The sequence below is a fragment of the Ambystoma mexicanum genome, chromosome 14 (assembly GCF_040938575.1).
Source record: "Ambystoma mexicanum isolate Mex_15411 chromosome 14, UKY_AmexF1_1, whole genome shotgun sequence".
NCBI lineage: Eukaryota > Metazoa > Chordata > Amphibia > Caudata > Ambystomatidae > Ambystoma > Ambystoma mexicanum.
This window is the reverse complement of record NC_090940.1, coordinates 554,919,692-554,935,247: the sequence shown is the minus strand read 5'-3', so window position 1 is coordinate 554,935,247 and position 15,556 is coordinate 554,919,692. Positions and strand designations below refer to the sequence as shown.

At 46.4% G+C, this 15,556-nt stretch overlaps 1 protein-coding gene across 45 annotated transcripts in view; it reads left to right on the top strand.

Annotated features, from left to right (window-relative positions):
- The window catches only part of NRXN3 (neurexin 3), a 2,596,979-nt gene that overhangs the window by 2,136,389 nt on the left and 445,034 nt on the right, over positions 1 to 15,556 (top strand). For all 45 annotated transcript variants that reach the window (XR_011283789.1, XR_011283791.1, XR_011283790.1 and 42 more), the window contains one exon: positions 8,734 to 8,915. Coding sequence is in view for 41 of the 45 variants with exons in the window: in XM_069637907.1 (XP_069494008.1) it covers positions 8,734 to 8,915 (182 nt within the window). In the remaining 4 variants the exon portion in view is untranslated. The remainder of the gene's footprint in view (positions 1 to 8,733; positions 8,916 to 15,556) is intronic.

The following is a 15,556-nucleotide window of genomic DNA, read 5'->3' as shown; positions in this document are numbered from 1 at the left end:
TAAATATATAGGGTCTCTTCATTGAAGATCCTGGGTTTTCCTTTTATGACACATCTGCGGGGTCCCTCCAGGATCACTTAATGGCAGTGCCTGGGTTCCCTTGAGAGCCACAAGTGAAAATCCTAGGATTATCCCCCCAATCTAATCTGAATTTTAGGTGACAGTTATTGGATGTTACAGGGCCTTCCTTTCACAGAAAATGTTGGAAAGCTGAAACATTACTCACGCATTTATTGTGTGCATAATTGAGAGCACGGGCCATGCTCCCCATTGTGTTTTAATTCTCTCTTCATTGCCTTGTAGCTTCAGGCCGGCTCCCTTGGTTAGACATGCATTGTGTTGAGCCGCTTATCTTCCATCAAGTCAGTGCAGGATCAGAGTAAATAAAGCAGGCCTCGCTGAGTCCATTCAACTGTCAGCGCCACGGAGAGAGACAATGCCGCTGCCACAGTGGAGACCTTTCAGCACCACGGAGAGAGGCAATGCCGCTGCCATGGTGGGGCTCTTTCAGCACCACGGAGGGAGGCAATACCGCTGCCACTGTGGAGAACTTTCAGGAGCAAGGAGAGAGGCAATGCCGCTGTTATGGTGCGGCTCTTTCAGCACCACAGAGGGGCAATGCTGCCGCCACTGTGGAGACCGTTCAGCAAAATGGAGAGAGGCAATGACGCTGCCATTGTGGGGCTCTTTCAGTCCCATGGAGAGAGACAATGCCGCTGCCACTGTGGAGACTTTTCAGCACCAAGGAGAGAGGCAATTCCACTGCCATGGTGGGGCTCTTTCGGCACCACAGAGAGGCAATGCCGCTGCCACTGTGGAGACCTTTCAGCACCATGGAGAGAGGCAATGAAACTGCCATGGTGGGGATCGTTCAGCACCATGGAGAGAGGCAATGCCGCTGCCAATGTGGAGAGCGTTCAGCACCATGGAGAGAAGCAATGCCGCTGCCATTGTGGGGCTCTTTCAGCACCACAGAGAGGCAATGCCGCTGCCACTGTGGAGATCTTTCAGCACCATGGAGAGAGGCAATTCCACTGCCATGGTGGGGCTCTTTCGGCACCACAGAGAGGCAATGCCGCTGCCACTGTGGAGACCTTTCAGCACCATGGAGAGAGGCAATGAAACTGCCATGGTGGGGATCGTTCAGCACCATGGAGAGAGGCAATGCCGCTGCCAATGTGGAGAGCGTTCAGCACCATGGAGAGAAGCAATGCCGCTGCCATTGTGGGGCTCTTTCAGCACCACAGAGAGGCAATGCCGCTGCCACTGTGGAGATCTTTCAGCACCATGGAGAGAGGCAATGCCGCTGCCAATGTGGAGATCTTTCAGCACCATGGAGAGAAGCAATGCCGCTGCCATTGCGGGGCTCTTTCAGCACCATAGAGCGGCAATGCCGCTGCCACTGTGGGGGTCAGCGCGATGGAGAGCGGCAATGCCGCTGCCACTGTAGAGATTTGTCACCACAATGGAGAGAGGCAGTGCCACTGTGGGGCTCTTTCAGCAATGCCGCTGCCGCTGAGCGGTGTCGGGTGCCGGGTGCACGCTTATATGCCTGCACGCACGACGCAGCTGGCTGCACGGGTGTTGTGCATGCAGGTCCTCCAGGGCCCAAGCACCGCCCCCCCCGCCCCCCAACCCCTGGGAAAGGGCAATTTCTTGAGGGTCTCTATACGTTGCATTGCAATGGGTATTGTTTGTTTCTTGCCGGCGGCCCCTGCCAGGTAAACCAAAAGTCAATGCCCCTGGCTGGCTGTAGTCTGCCCTGCTGTTCTGATTGGTCTATTGGGTATTAGGGGGCCGCTTTTCTGATGTTTTTGTTTGTTTCTTTTTGGCGTGCGTTGCATTCGTTCTTAAGCTTTATGTACCCGAGTCTTTAAGGAAAAGAGAGTGCAATCGGGTCAGTGCTCATAGGGGGCGCGGCCTAACAGCAGCATTCAGGGCAGGTACGTGTTTCCTCTCTATTGTTGCGCCGACCCCCCACCAGGCACCCATTGGCATCAATCATCACCTTCTCACCTGGGTTAGGAGGGTGATGGTCCCTGTATCACGTGTTGAAGGGATGCCTGGCGGCAGTCGCTGCCACCATTCAGGAGGAAAAGGTCTTCTTTTCTAAAGCCCTAAGCTCCCGCTTATGCAGGAGAGTTTCAGACTTTAGAGAAAAGGCCACGGCTTCTAGCCTCCTGATGGGCTGGGGTTACCAGGGCACTTTAGGGTGCCCCGGCAGCGCCCCATCTCAGACACAATTTTCTGTGGGATGCCTGGGCTCTGCCTCGGCTAGCCCCGGTACATTTAAAATCCTGGGCCCTATCACTTTCTGCATTAAGGCTGCTAGTTTGCATTTCATGGCTGGCACTTGCGGTAGTGCTGGTTGTACGGCGACTGCCCTAGACCTTCCTGCATAGACTGTGTTAGGCCCTGCTGCACTACGAAGGCCCGAGGCTTCTCTGCGTGGGAACTGCACTAGGCTTTGTTGCATTTGTGGTGCCCCAGGGCTTTGTGGTCATTGCCCTATCCGTCGATGCACAGTGAGTGTTGTAGCCCATGCCGCGCTGCAAAAGCCCTAGTCATCTCTGTATGGCGGCTGTCTTAGACTTAGTTTAGGATTTCCATTAAACCACGGGCCTCTCTTCTTACCACTCACTTTACAGACATGGGCAGTAACTTTGGGGCTGCACCATAATGTTATTATACCATCTTTGCACATTGTCAGCTCTATGGGGCGCTATGTTACAATCTTCCCCCATTCAGTTTTTGGTCTCTCTGCTGATATTTCTCTGCTGTGCCATTTATCATAGTTCTGACTTATGGTCATTCTACATGTGGCCTCTCCCTAGGACCTAGAGGGTCAACTCTGAAGTGTGTTGGCAGTAGGCAGCAGCAGCTGTCCACATAGTAATTCAAATCTTACCATGTCTTTTGAAGGTTCACTTCAATGTGGCTCTTGCCCATTTCCTCATTGGCCTCTCTGCTTTTGTTCCCTTTGCCATGGTTGCGCAAGGGCAGATCCAGTCAAATAGAGGGCAAGAAGAAGAAAGACACCCCTTGCCACGCTTGACCGATAAATCATACATGGCCATCGCCTGCCCACAGCAGAACATGCCCACCCCATTGCCATGCCCTAGTCACCCAAGCCTCATATGAGATGCAGAACACAGAGAAGGACCCAGGCCGCCGCCTGTCTCAAAGCATAAAGCTTCTGGGATCCCCGGCATTTGCTGTCCTCTGCTATTACCCAACAGAGCTAAGAATGTCCCAGCGTGTCTCCTTAGCATCTGCTCGCCTATTAATTCACTCGGGGTGCAGCTTTAATGGAAGGTGACAGGGCTGGAACCAAGTGGGCCCCGTGCTCCTTAGCATTCTGTGCAGAGAGGCTCTTGCAGACGGCGACGTCAATGCCAAGGTGCTCAAGTTTTAACTCATAAATTACAGTGGAATTCATTTAGGATCTGAATGTATTATTCCTGAGCTGGAGGTTGGCTCCAGAGTTAGCTAACTGATGAGGCGAGCAAGCCTGCTCTGGATTTTCCAAGCAGTGAGGCAGATTTAAGGATTTTTTATCCCAAGACTGGCAGGGGAAGAGCCAAGAAAACACTCGGGTGGCCACTCTATCACTTCTAGGCTTTTGGTGGGTATCCGTATTGGGTTCCATGTAATAATGTCCCTGCAAAAATGTCTCCTGAGCAAAAAGTCGCTGTTTTATTGCAGAAACAGTCATCATATATAATGTCACCAATGGCTTTTCCCAGCAACATTATGTAGGGGGACATTATGGAAGGGGGCATTATCACCTCATACCTCGTACCCCACAGTTAGTGGTGCATAGTTGTTCCCATCTCTCTATTGTATGCTTTGAACAATGCCACCATTCTTGGAGTATGCTCACAGTTGGTTTCTGGTTTGCCAGTGTCAGCAGAGATGTCCAGGTAAGAATGGGCATTAAGACTGACACTATTTTTTACCCATTGCACCAATGTAAGGTTCTTTGCTATGGAGGTTATGTGGATAGATAGTGTGACAGGGTCATGAGTAGGACGATGCAATAGGGCTGGGGATCCCTCTCAACCTGGGGTAGGCGGTATTCCAGGGCAATGCCATAGCCAGTGGTGTAGGGGAGCTGAGGGGGGGACCCCTGCTCTCAGGAATGCATGAAGCTGTGTTTGTACATTGGGGTCTCTGGCTAAGAATTTCTGCATATTACCCTCTGGCCTGGCTAGGTCTCTCCCTTTTTAATCTGTCAAGTGACTATAAGGAGGCAATAACGTCTAGAGAGGAACTGGGACTACAAGTGCCACAATGCACCAGGGACAAACTGTAAAGGTCCGAGATGGAACAGGAAGAATGGGCTGGTTACCCAAATGAAAAAAAGGACAAGGGTGCCCCATTCAGGAGCTGATTCGGACATGAAACACCTACTACAGACCGCCCAGGCATGCTCCAGTGGAGCCGGGCAGCAGTGGTTGAGATGGAAACAAAAGAACATGCACCCGTCCTATGGGAGACCAGGAAACCCTCCCCAAATCACGTGGACATTAAATTGCTTGATACAGGAGAGAACCAGAGAATAAACAACCACATTGGCACATGGAAAGCATGGCCAAGATGAAGGCTGAAAAGGCTGAGGGACTGGAGGTCATTATGAAGTTCGAGACCACAAGGGGAAAACCCAGACAGCGATTAGTGCTGGGAAGCAACTGAGGCAACTAGTGGGAGCAGAAGGAGGATTCCAGGCAGGAAGGCGAAGGCAGAGGCAGTTGAAAGTGAGACGTGTTTGGGTGAAGTTGGAGGAGCTGGGAGGATGCCAAGAGACCAGAGAGAAGGGTGTAGCAGGTGGAGGAAGAGCTGCGGCAAGCATTTGTAGAGTGTTGTACCAGTTTGACAGCTTGTTTGTGAGTCACAGAGAGAGAGAGAGATTGATGGTAGCATTGGAGCGAGAGCTGCGGAAGTGTTGAGAGTAAAGATGCGTGTGGGTTTGTGTGTGTGTGTGTGTGAGAGAGAGAGAGAAGTCAAACGGGATAGTGTAAGGAGTGAGATTTGGAGTGTAGAGAGAGGGGCGATATCTGGCAGGAAGGCATAGGAGTGGACAAGAGAAGGGGAGAGAGGGAAATAAGACTAGGAGATGGAGTGTGGAGAGAGAGAGAAGAGAGTCAAAGAAATGTTGGAGATGAGAGGAGACCGGCAAGAGAGGAAAAGGTTGAGAGACATCGCAGTCATCTACAGGAAAAGGGCACGCGGACAGTCAGGTAAACTTGCTTGGTCCCTTAGGGAGTCTCTCAGGGAGTCCGAGCGATAAGACCTCAGCCTTTAGGCATCTCTTAGGGCAGGGATGGAGCAGATAGGATGGATGCTCAATCTCTAGTGAACTGGCACTGCAGAGCCACCTACTGGAGCAGAGAGACTGGGCTATGGAGGTGCGAGCCACCTCAGAGCTTGAGGGAGCGGTGTAGAGGGATTCCCCTTAGTCTGGGAGCCCCAGTTTCCTGTGCTTGTCCTGTTCCGACTCAATGTCTTGTCACAATAATCAGGGCCGATGTGTGTATTGCAGGAGGGGGCTGCATCCCCGTTTCTCCCTCCAGATGTTTTAGAACACAACTCTCATCAGCCCAGGTCTATAGAGGCCCATGCTTAGGGATTATGAGAGTCAACTCCAAAACTATCTGGAAAGCGTAGGGTTCAGACTCTTGTCTTCCATATTGGAATGTTGGGAAATCCCTTGAAAACAATGGAGCAGCATATAGGTGGGTGTAACTGACCTAGAGGCTCAGTTACAACAAGGCAATGTCTTTTCTTTGTGCCTCTCCATTTTAATTCTAGCATTGAGTTCTTAATGGGTGAACGGTTTTAATAACCTCATCGCCCATCCACAGAGGGGTTTACTGGCTATAATATTCCCCCCCCAAACCCCCTCATTCTGGGCCAATTGAGAGTGTAAACGCTTAGAGCTGGCATATAAAGACCAGTTTATCTGTGGGCGACAAGCTACACAGCTGCTCTAAACTTGAAAATGGTGCAAAATACAATTTCTGAACTAAACTGTGTGCCTTGTGCAATGACGGCCTTGTGGACTGAGCTGCGTCCTGCTCCAATACAGTTTCTGCTTATGATCGATGGAAAAATTACAAAATGTTATTATAATTATTATTTTATTTATTGAGAGTGGACCTTGCTTCGAGAAGCAACAGAACACTTTACAGAGATATGCAACTGTACAGATGCATAACAGAGCGCTTTACAGAGCTGTACAACAGTATATAATGAAGCACTTTACAGAGATATTCAACAGTACAGATGCATAACAGAGCGCTTTACAGAGATCTACAACAGTACAGATGCATAAATGAGCACTTTACAGAGATATACAAAAGTACAGATGCATAACGGAGTGCTTTACAGAGATATTCAACAGTACAGATGCATAACAGAGCGCTTTACAAAGATATAGAACAGTACAGATGCATAGTGGAGCGCTTTACAGAGATATGCAACAGTACAGATGCATAATGGAGCTCTTTACAGAGATATGCAACAGTACAGATGCATAACAGAGCGCTTTACAGAGATCTACAACAGTACAGATGCATAAATGAGCGCTTTACAGAGCTGTACAACAGTACAGATGCATAGCGGAGTGCTTTACAGCGATATGCAACAGTACAGATACATAATGAAGCACTTTACAGAGATATTCAACAGTACAGATGTATAGCGGAGAACTCTACAGAGATGTGCAACAGTACAGATGCATAACAGAGCACTTTATATAGATATAGAACAGTACAGATGCATAGTGGAGCGCTTTACAGAGATATGCAACAGTACAGATGCATAATGGAGCTTTTTACAGAGATATGCAACAGTACAGATGCATAACAGAGCGCTTTACAAAGATCTACAACAGTACAGATGCATAAATGAGCACTTTACAGAGATATACAAAAGTACAGATGCATAACGGAGTGCTTTACAGAGATATTCAACAGTACAGATGCATAACGGAGCGCTTTACAAAGATATAGAACAGTCTAGAGGCACAACGTAGTGCTTTACAGAGATATACAACAGTACAGATGCATAACGGAGAACTTTACACAGATGTACAACAGTGCAGATGCATAACGGAACGCTTTACAGAGATATACAACAGTACAGATGCATAACGGAGCACTTTACATAGATATACAACCGTACAGATGCATAACGGAGCCCTTTACAGATGTAACAATGGAACAGAAACATGATTTATCTTTGACCGTCCCACCACCCTGACTGTGTCAAAGGCCTTTCACATCATTGTACAATGCTAAGGCCATTTACATAAACATGGCTGATGCCGCCTGCAAACACATTTTAGAGATGTTAGAAGAACTTTATAGAAAATAAAGTACACTGTGCCCCATGGGGTGTGGCAGGTTTGATCTCGCTTGAGCCGAATGGCACTGAGATAAAAGATTCAATATATATGGGGATTCAATATATAGGATTCAATATAAACTCTGTATACCAATGGCACGGTTACCCTAAGCACCTTGGAAGCCCAGCAGGAATTATCAATCTCTATGAGCCGAAGTCGTTTGGTCATCTTTGACGTTTGTGTGCTGTTAGTTCAGTGTTTGCACTGGCCATGATTTTTTGGCTGCAGTGCTCTCTAAATAATTTTGAGTTGTTATGGTGCAGCCCCTGTGTGTGCAATGGTGGACTGCTTAGCTGGGAAATTAATAGAGTTCCAGGCAGACCATTGCCTCCGAAGGCCCAGTGTCACGGGGGCATGGCCAGTTTAGAGGCCAGTCTTGTGTGTTCCAAGTAAGCCAGCCCACCTTTGTGTGGGTGTGCCACACAACCTGTTATGTGGCTTTCCAAATGTTCTCTCCTTGTGTATGAAAGCAAACTAATTCTACTGTGCATGGCAAGTGAGTGCATTGAAATCGCTAAGTGGAGGTATTACATGTTGTGGTTCGACTTAGACGATGGGCGGGAGTCTTGCGAGGAGTTAGAGAGGTTACTAGGAATGCACCAGAAATGCTATGTGTGATATATGTATGGTGTTGATAAATATGTATTTGAGTAAACATTACTAATAGAGAAATCCTATGAAAAAAATAAAAATAAAAAATAAAAATTAAAAATTAAAAAATTAAAAATGTGAACATTTAAAAATTATAAATAATTAAAATAAATAAAAGAAATCTTATGAAGAGATAAGCTATGCCCTCAATTTGTATCTTCTGTACAGGAGAATTAAGAGAGGTTATGCACAGAGACGGTCATTTATTTACATTGTGTTATTAATGAAGTGACGTGTGTAGTGGCAAGGTGTGACAGCAACAATATAAAGCCTCATGGGTTTAAACACTGTGGAACTGTGGCACATTGTATAGGGAGTGTCTTGTGCTTCAACGCCTGCTGGAACAATAATGCTTGTCAAGGGAAGAAACACAACAAACTCCATACTTGTCGAAAGTGTGGTAAATGCAGACATCTGCCTTTCTGGAGGAGAGGTGGGGAAAGAGGGGTAACATAATTGAACAGGTCATGAAACACAAGTTTGGAATCATAGGCTTATAACAAATACAGAGCTGGGGATTTTGATGTATCTTTGGGATTACAGCATCGGGGAAACATGACTTGACTGGATTGGCTGCTGTACCCCTCGTCAATTTCACTGGATTACTTGTCTCTATGCACCTATGAAAGTTTCAGACTGGTTTTAACCCTTTGCATTTTTCCTTTATTTTTCAGCTGGAGCCACATACATTTTCGGCAAGAGTGGGGGTCTCATCTTGTACACCTGGCCCGCCAACGACAGGCCCAGCACGCGGACGGACCGCTTGGCCGTGGGCTTTAGCACCACCACCAAGGACGCGGTTCTTGTTCGAATCGACAGCGCTCCGGGGCTGGGCGACTTCCTGCAGCTTCATATAGTGAGTACCTCAATTTTCCTGAGCCACCACCTTCTGGATACTTGCCAGTCCATCTATCTTCTGGGTATTTTGTTTGGGACCATGCCAACTTTGCCCATGAAGAAGTGAAGACTCTATTTCTTCTGGCTATATTGCATTGACTTTTTAAGTGTCACTTTTTCATTTTATTGTGGGGTAGGAGGTTCACACGTGATGCTAATTTGACCTCACTTTCTTCTTTCTCACTGTTGCTTTTTCTTAATAATGAAACAATGTTTTCTGGGGCTGCAAAGGGGTTGTGTCATGTACATGGCATACTCACTGCAGAGGGAGTTTAGGAAGCAGGGTCGGGGGCACAGAGGTGTAAAGCTGGGGATATATTTATGGAATTTATTTGATTTCTTTTGTCATTTACATAGCGGACAAAGCCCAGTAACATCTAGGCGCTTTTAGCTTATGTGATTGGTCATATTTGTTTCTTACAGTGAGAACAGGTTATGGTCATTGCATCTTTGGAGAGGCCTCACCTCATGGTGCAGGGCGCTACATCAAAATATGCAGTTATAATCAGGTCAGATGCAAATTAGTTTTAAGAAGACACATTGGAAAAACCCTCACCTCATGGCACGGGGTGCTACATCACAATGTATAGTTGCAATCAGAGGTCAGATGCAAATTAGTTTTGGAACATACTTTGGAGAACCCTCACCTCATGGTACGGGGTGCTACATCAAAATGTATCAAAATGTATAGTTACAATCAGAGGTCAGATGCGAATTAGTTTTGGAACATACTTTGGAGACCCTGACCTCATGGTACGGGGTGCTTCCTCAAAGAATGCAGCTACAATCAAATTGAATTAGAAATAGAAATTGAAATAGAAATTGAAATAGAAATTGAAATAGAAATTGGGGTAGCTATTTTGCAGGTCATCGCTCTGCATTCCCCTTTGCTGCTTCTGTTGCCCCTCCCCTTTACTATTCAGGATTGGGTGCTTGACACCTTTCCTTCCCATTGAAAGGGAGACACCCCATGACCACGGTTTATTTTGTTCTGTGGTAATTTTGTTCTGTGAAAGTCTGTGGTAAAATGACCCACTGGGCAGAAATAGGTCATTTTGTGTTTTTAGTATTTTTTTATTGTATTTTTATTTTCTGGCCTGGAATGTAGTTTACATGCAGAGTCGTGTGACTAAGAATAAGGGATACTTGGTGGGTTTCCAATTGGGCTCCAATCCAATACCAGGGTACACATTTACCTAGGTCTGTATTAGCAGAGGTGTGATAAGTCTACAGGCAATCAGGCCAGGGCCTGATTCCTAAAAGCACAATAGGAGAGGAGGGAGCTTGCATCATGACAGTGGTACAATGGCAGAAATTTGTTTGGGCACCAATAGTCATATGGAAGGTTTGTTGCAGACCAAGAATGAGGCAAAGGGGCTGAGATGTGGGTCTTGGAAGCTTATAATGAATTTATTCTGAATTCATACTTTTCGAATTTCCTAACCCCCCCCCCCCTCTTCTCTGATGTTCTTGCAAAGAACGCACACATCATAGGTGTGCCGGTTTCTATGGATGTGTGCTGTGTTGGGCCTACATTTAACTAGACAAAGCCAGACTCAGTTACTTTTAAAAGTGTTCCTGGATTACTAACTGGGATCACACAAACCATCTGCTCCTGGGCAGCCCCAAGACTATTTAGTGTATTAAGTCAAATGTGTAGAGCTAGCCCTGGTGTTGGGTTAGTAAGTCTGCTGTGAGTGAGTGTTGGCCGGTTCATAGTGCTACCCTCACACAGCCTCCCCCCTCTACTCACTTCAGTCTTGCCACCTTCCCGGCATACTATATTGTGTGCTTGCCATTATAATCATCAGATTGGCATTGCAATAACGGAGTATGATGGTCTAGGAGTTGTACGCTCGGCTCCCTTAGACTGAGCAAATTGCAAAGGTTTGCAGATGGAAGACCCTGTACTTGGACAAGTAGTGGAGCCATTGGGAGGTGCTTGAGATGACCTCATCATTGGAACCGGTCATAAAACTCATTACGCAGCTCCTCCCATTCATGTCTTGATGTGTCTGCAGGCCCGGAGTACTGCGGTCCTTACAGCCTCCGAATACTCGGGATGCCCCTCGAATTATGTCTCCCGACAACGCCCTTTTTAGTCTGTCTAAGATCAATTTAACCTCCATTTATTCTTAACGATTTCTGAGGCTGGAACCCAACTTGGCAACAAGGTCAAGACCTTCTTAGGTTGCCACTTCTGAAGGTCAGCACGCATGACTACTGAAAAGGGATTACGGGAGCAGTCAAAACAATCGTCTCTTGGGTGACTGTATAGAAGAGTTACACAGCAAAGTGACCATTATCATGGCTTGGCATGGAGTTCATGGGCCAGTGCCATCATGCCTACGGCAGCCCATCATCAGTACACTCTGATGCATGTGAGTTGTCATTCTTCATAGACATGTTGACCTGAGGCCCATGAGCTTTGCTGGCTTGCAGTCAATTTCCCAGTGAACCAGAGTTCACTTTCCTATTGAGTGTGGACTTAGCTTCAGGAAGCAACAGGGTGCTTTACAATCATAGGAAGAAGAACACAGCGAGGAAAGCAGAGAAATAAGGGAGTGGGGAGCTACCAACAGAAGAGGGGAGGGTGGGCAATTTGGCACCAAGGGATCTACAAGCAACCTTGGGAGAAAACAGTGTGGAGCAGATCACAGAGTCTCGGGTAGAGTGGGGAGTAGTGGAGGGAGTGTGAACCTAGGTTTTGTGGAAGAGACATTCCTTAAAGATGAGAGTCTCAAGCTCCTCCCTGAATGGTAGAAGCGATGGGGTGATGCCAATGTTGACTGGGAGGAGGTTCCAGAGGTTTGGGGCGTAAACAGAGAAGGCCTTTCTTCTGGTACTTTCCTTCCTGCACCAGCAGAGTTCAAGTCTGCACATGTCCTTACTTCTGGTGGATCGTAGACCCCAAGAGACATATATAGGAATGAATCTTTCACCTTGTTCAATTCACATCGGAATGGTATATGCCAGGAAATGTGTGCTCCTTCTCCTTGTTCTACGAGTCCTGATCAGTGGATGCAGGCATTCCCGCTATCAAGCTTGTAAAAGCAACTTGCAAGACTGATGCCCATGCAGGTGTGAGTGTGTGTGTGTTTTGGTAGCATATAATGTTTCTCCCCACATTGCACCTCTTCTGTGTGTTAGGGGCAGGTCTCTTGCATTGTATTCTCTGCTATTTCCCATGTCTTTGAGAAATAATTTGATTATATATTTTCCTGGGTGTTTCAAATTCTCTTCTTATAGGGGAATTAGCAATGATGTTCTGTTTCAAAACAAGTCGCAGCACAAATCCCATGCAAGCAGAGGACTTGCAGAAGTGCAGGAAACCGCAATGAGAGTTCCCGGTGCAGGTGGCAAATCTTCACAGATGCACTTAACAATTTGCTTGTCCCAGGCTCTCGAGTGCTGATTTGCATGTTTACGATGGGTCCCGAGCGGGTGCTGGTCGCAGGTGGTGTTTGATGAGGGATGCATGATGCCAGGTAAGCTAAGCGAGAGCTCATAATGAAGAAAATGCTGGGGGGGGGGGGTTAAGCCTTTTCCGGATGGCGAAGCTGGATACAACAGTGCTGGTCTCACTCTATGGGGTTCTCGTTCTCTGTCCCTTGCGGATGAAGGCTAAGAACGGAAAGACTATTTAGTGGGTGATGGTCATAGATACTGAACAATGCACTCTCAAGAAGAATCAAACTTGGCAGTGGTGAGCGCCAACGAGGAGTCTTTTCCGGGCTGAAAAATCTATTTTCCAGTGCTGCAGTGGGTACTAAGGATGCTTCTCTTGTGGACTGTCTAACATGGCAGTTTGCCCAACTTGTCAAGTAACATTTGAGCAAAGTTAATTATGGAGAGATTTTCCGTTTCATAGGACTTCTAGCGAGTGGGTGGGGACCACTGTGGTGAATCACTGGATTCTGTCACTTCTCCCCATGGGGGAGCCTTTCCCTGTGAGGCTAGGCAGACGAGCCCGCTGTGCAATACCCTCCCTAGTGGTAGAGGCAAGCCACATCCCCTTAAACCTTCTTCCAGAACATTCTGTGAAAAAAAGAGAAGAGGAACCACTGAGAATTTGTTACTGTCATTCAAAAAATGTAATAGTACCTGAAAAAGGAAACTTTGGTCATACTTCGAGGAAAACCAGTATGAGGATAACAATCATGAATTAAAAACAAAGGAAGGACTACAGCGCTATGCTGGCGAAGTCCCATGATAGCATAGTAAGAGAATCAGGCAAAGACCTCAGAAGAGAGATATCCCACGAGTTTCAAATCGGCTCGCAACGATACACAAAGGAAGCATCGGGCTTATGGCCTCCAATGAAGAGAGAAAGCCCAGATGCAGCGGCAGAAATGTGGCGCTGAAGAGAAGAAGCTACACACAGGCTGGAGAGGGACACAACGCGTCCCAACTTTGAACAAGAAATAAGTGGCGGCGTGACCACAAACAAGTCATGGTGGAATAGTCTGTCCCTTTACAACGCTGACACCACTGTCGCTGAGACTGGGAGTGACAAAGAGAAGAAAGAAATGGGAGAAAGCCGGTGTGAGGAGAAATTGCTGAGACGCCAAGGAGCCAACCTGACAACCGACCAAACATCTCTGCAAGGTTGTACCAGACAGTGACGTTATCGCTGAAGAACTCAGGTAAACAGGGACAACGGGAGACCCAGGAGGGGGAACAAACAGAACGATTGGAACATTCGTAGTCATCCCAGTCCCAATAACACAACGGGAGTGTGTGTGAAGCAAGAGAGTCATTGTTGGAATATTCATACTCGTCCCAGTAAAGATAGAGTACCAAAAGGGTATGAAGAAAAGAAGGAGCAATACTGAAACGTTTGTATTCGTCCCAGTCAAAACAAAACACCACAAATATAAGAAAAGAGTGAGAAACATTATTGGGGAAATCATATTCATCCCAGTCAAGATGAAAGACTAAGAAAAGATGAAAGGAAAGAAAATAATTGTTTAAACACTCATACTCATCCCAATCAAACCGGAGTTTTAAGAATAATTAAATAAATTGAGGAGCAATACTGGAACTGGTGTATTCAACCCAGACAAGGTAAAGAGGGGACATTCAATAAAACAGAGTCTTTGATTTTGAAGGAATAGGAAAGTAGAAAGAACCAAACAAAAGAGGGGTGTATAGGAGAAGAGGAATAGGCCAAGAGCAAGGTTTTGGTGAAGCATACAAAGATCCAGTGTCGGAACTCTGGGACTTGATTAAAAAAAGTTACGTAGAACTATTAAAAGATACACTTTTGAAGTGGACTTGATTAAGAGCCAGCTCACAGGAGAAGGGAGTCATTCTACTCTGCTTTGAGTTATTCTAAATAGTGGTAGTGTCCGCCTAGGGTACATTTTGGACAGTGGACAGATATTGATTTTGGATTAACACTGACGACTGACGAGCACCACAGCTAGTTTGATTAAGCAGGCAACAGCCATAGTAGAGGGAAAGTTAGGAGTTGGGTTATTTTCACTCAATGACTCTATATTGAAATGGCAGACTTGAGTCCATGTCCATCGTCTGACCCGCCACACCAGCCACATTAAAACTGCTAGTCTTCCTCTGTATGCGAGTGGCAAGCTCTGGGCTAGTTGTAATCTGTAATTAGGAGTTTCAGATTAGTAAGGATTGGTGCAGTATTTTTTGTTTCCAGAGCTGCTTAAGGCAGTCACCTCTGGCAGATGAGGGGCTGCAAGTTACTTTTAAGCAATAATATCCGTCTTTCTGTTTCACAAAGGGTTAAGAGAGAGCCGGTTTGGCTTCAGTCCTGATAGCCAATTCCCCTTTGACTCTAAGGCAGTGTTGTCCAACTCCAGGCTAGATGGCCAGAACCATGTTGGATTTTCAGGATACCCCTAATTAATATTCAAGAGATAAATTTGCATTCAATGAATCTAAATGTATGTAAATTTGAGTTCATAAATATTAATTAGAGATATCCTGAAAAACCGTCAGGTTTCCGGCCCTCACGGCCTGGGGTTGGACAACCCTGCTCTAAGGGGTAAACCACTCTTGTAAAGCCCCTTGAATTCAGAAAGTGTCCTTATGGATACTACCATTATTCTCTCCCTAGCTTATAACTTTTTATGGGGATACAGGATTGGTGTAGTTTACGCCTTCCTTATCCAGCTTTTAATACTGGGAGTATTGATTTCATACAAGGACACCACTATCTTAAATGTGCCTTGAAATTTAAGATGGCGGAACCAAAGTTCCTGTAAACAAGGTTTTTGTAGTCCCAGTCCCTAACTTCAGTTGGATGTAATTCTCTCCAGCGGGTCTGATATCATCGCCACTCAATTGGCAGCGAGATGGAGGTTTTTTTTATCCTGGCTGGGCTACATTGGCACAGTGGTCTTTGCTTAAGGGGTAGTTTTCTGTTTATGGAATGTTTAGGGTGCATTACAATACAAAGAAGTGGGGGGCCTCATCGCCCAGTGCAGTGTCGAATTTAAGGAACAGGAAAGGAAAACACATGCAGGTCCTCATTTTTAAGTGTGGTCTTAATGGTGATAAAAGCAGTATTTCCAAATGCTGCCTCTTTTACTATAACATCTGAGGACGGACTTGGAGACGCGTACCCCA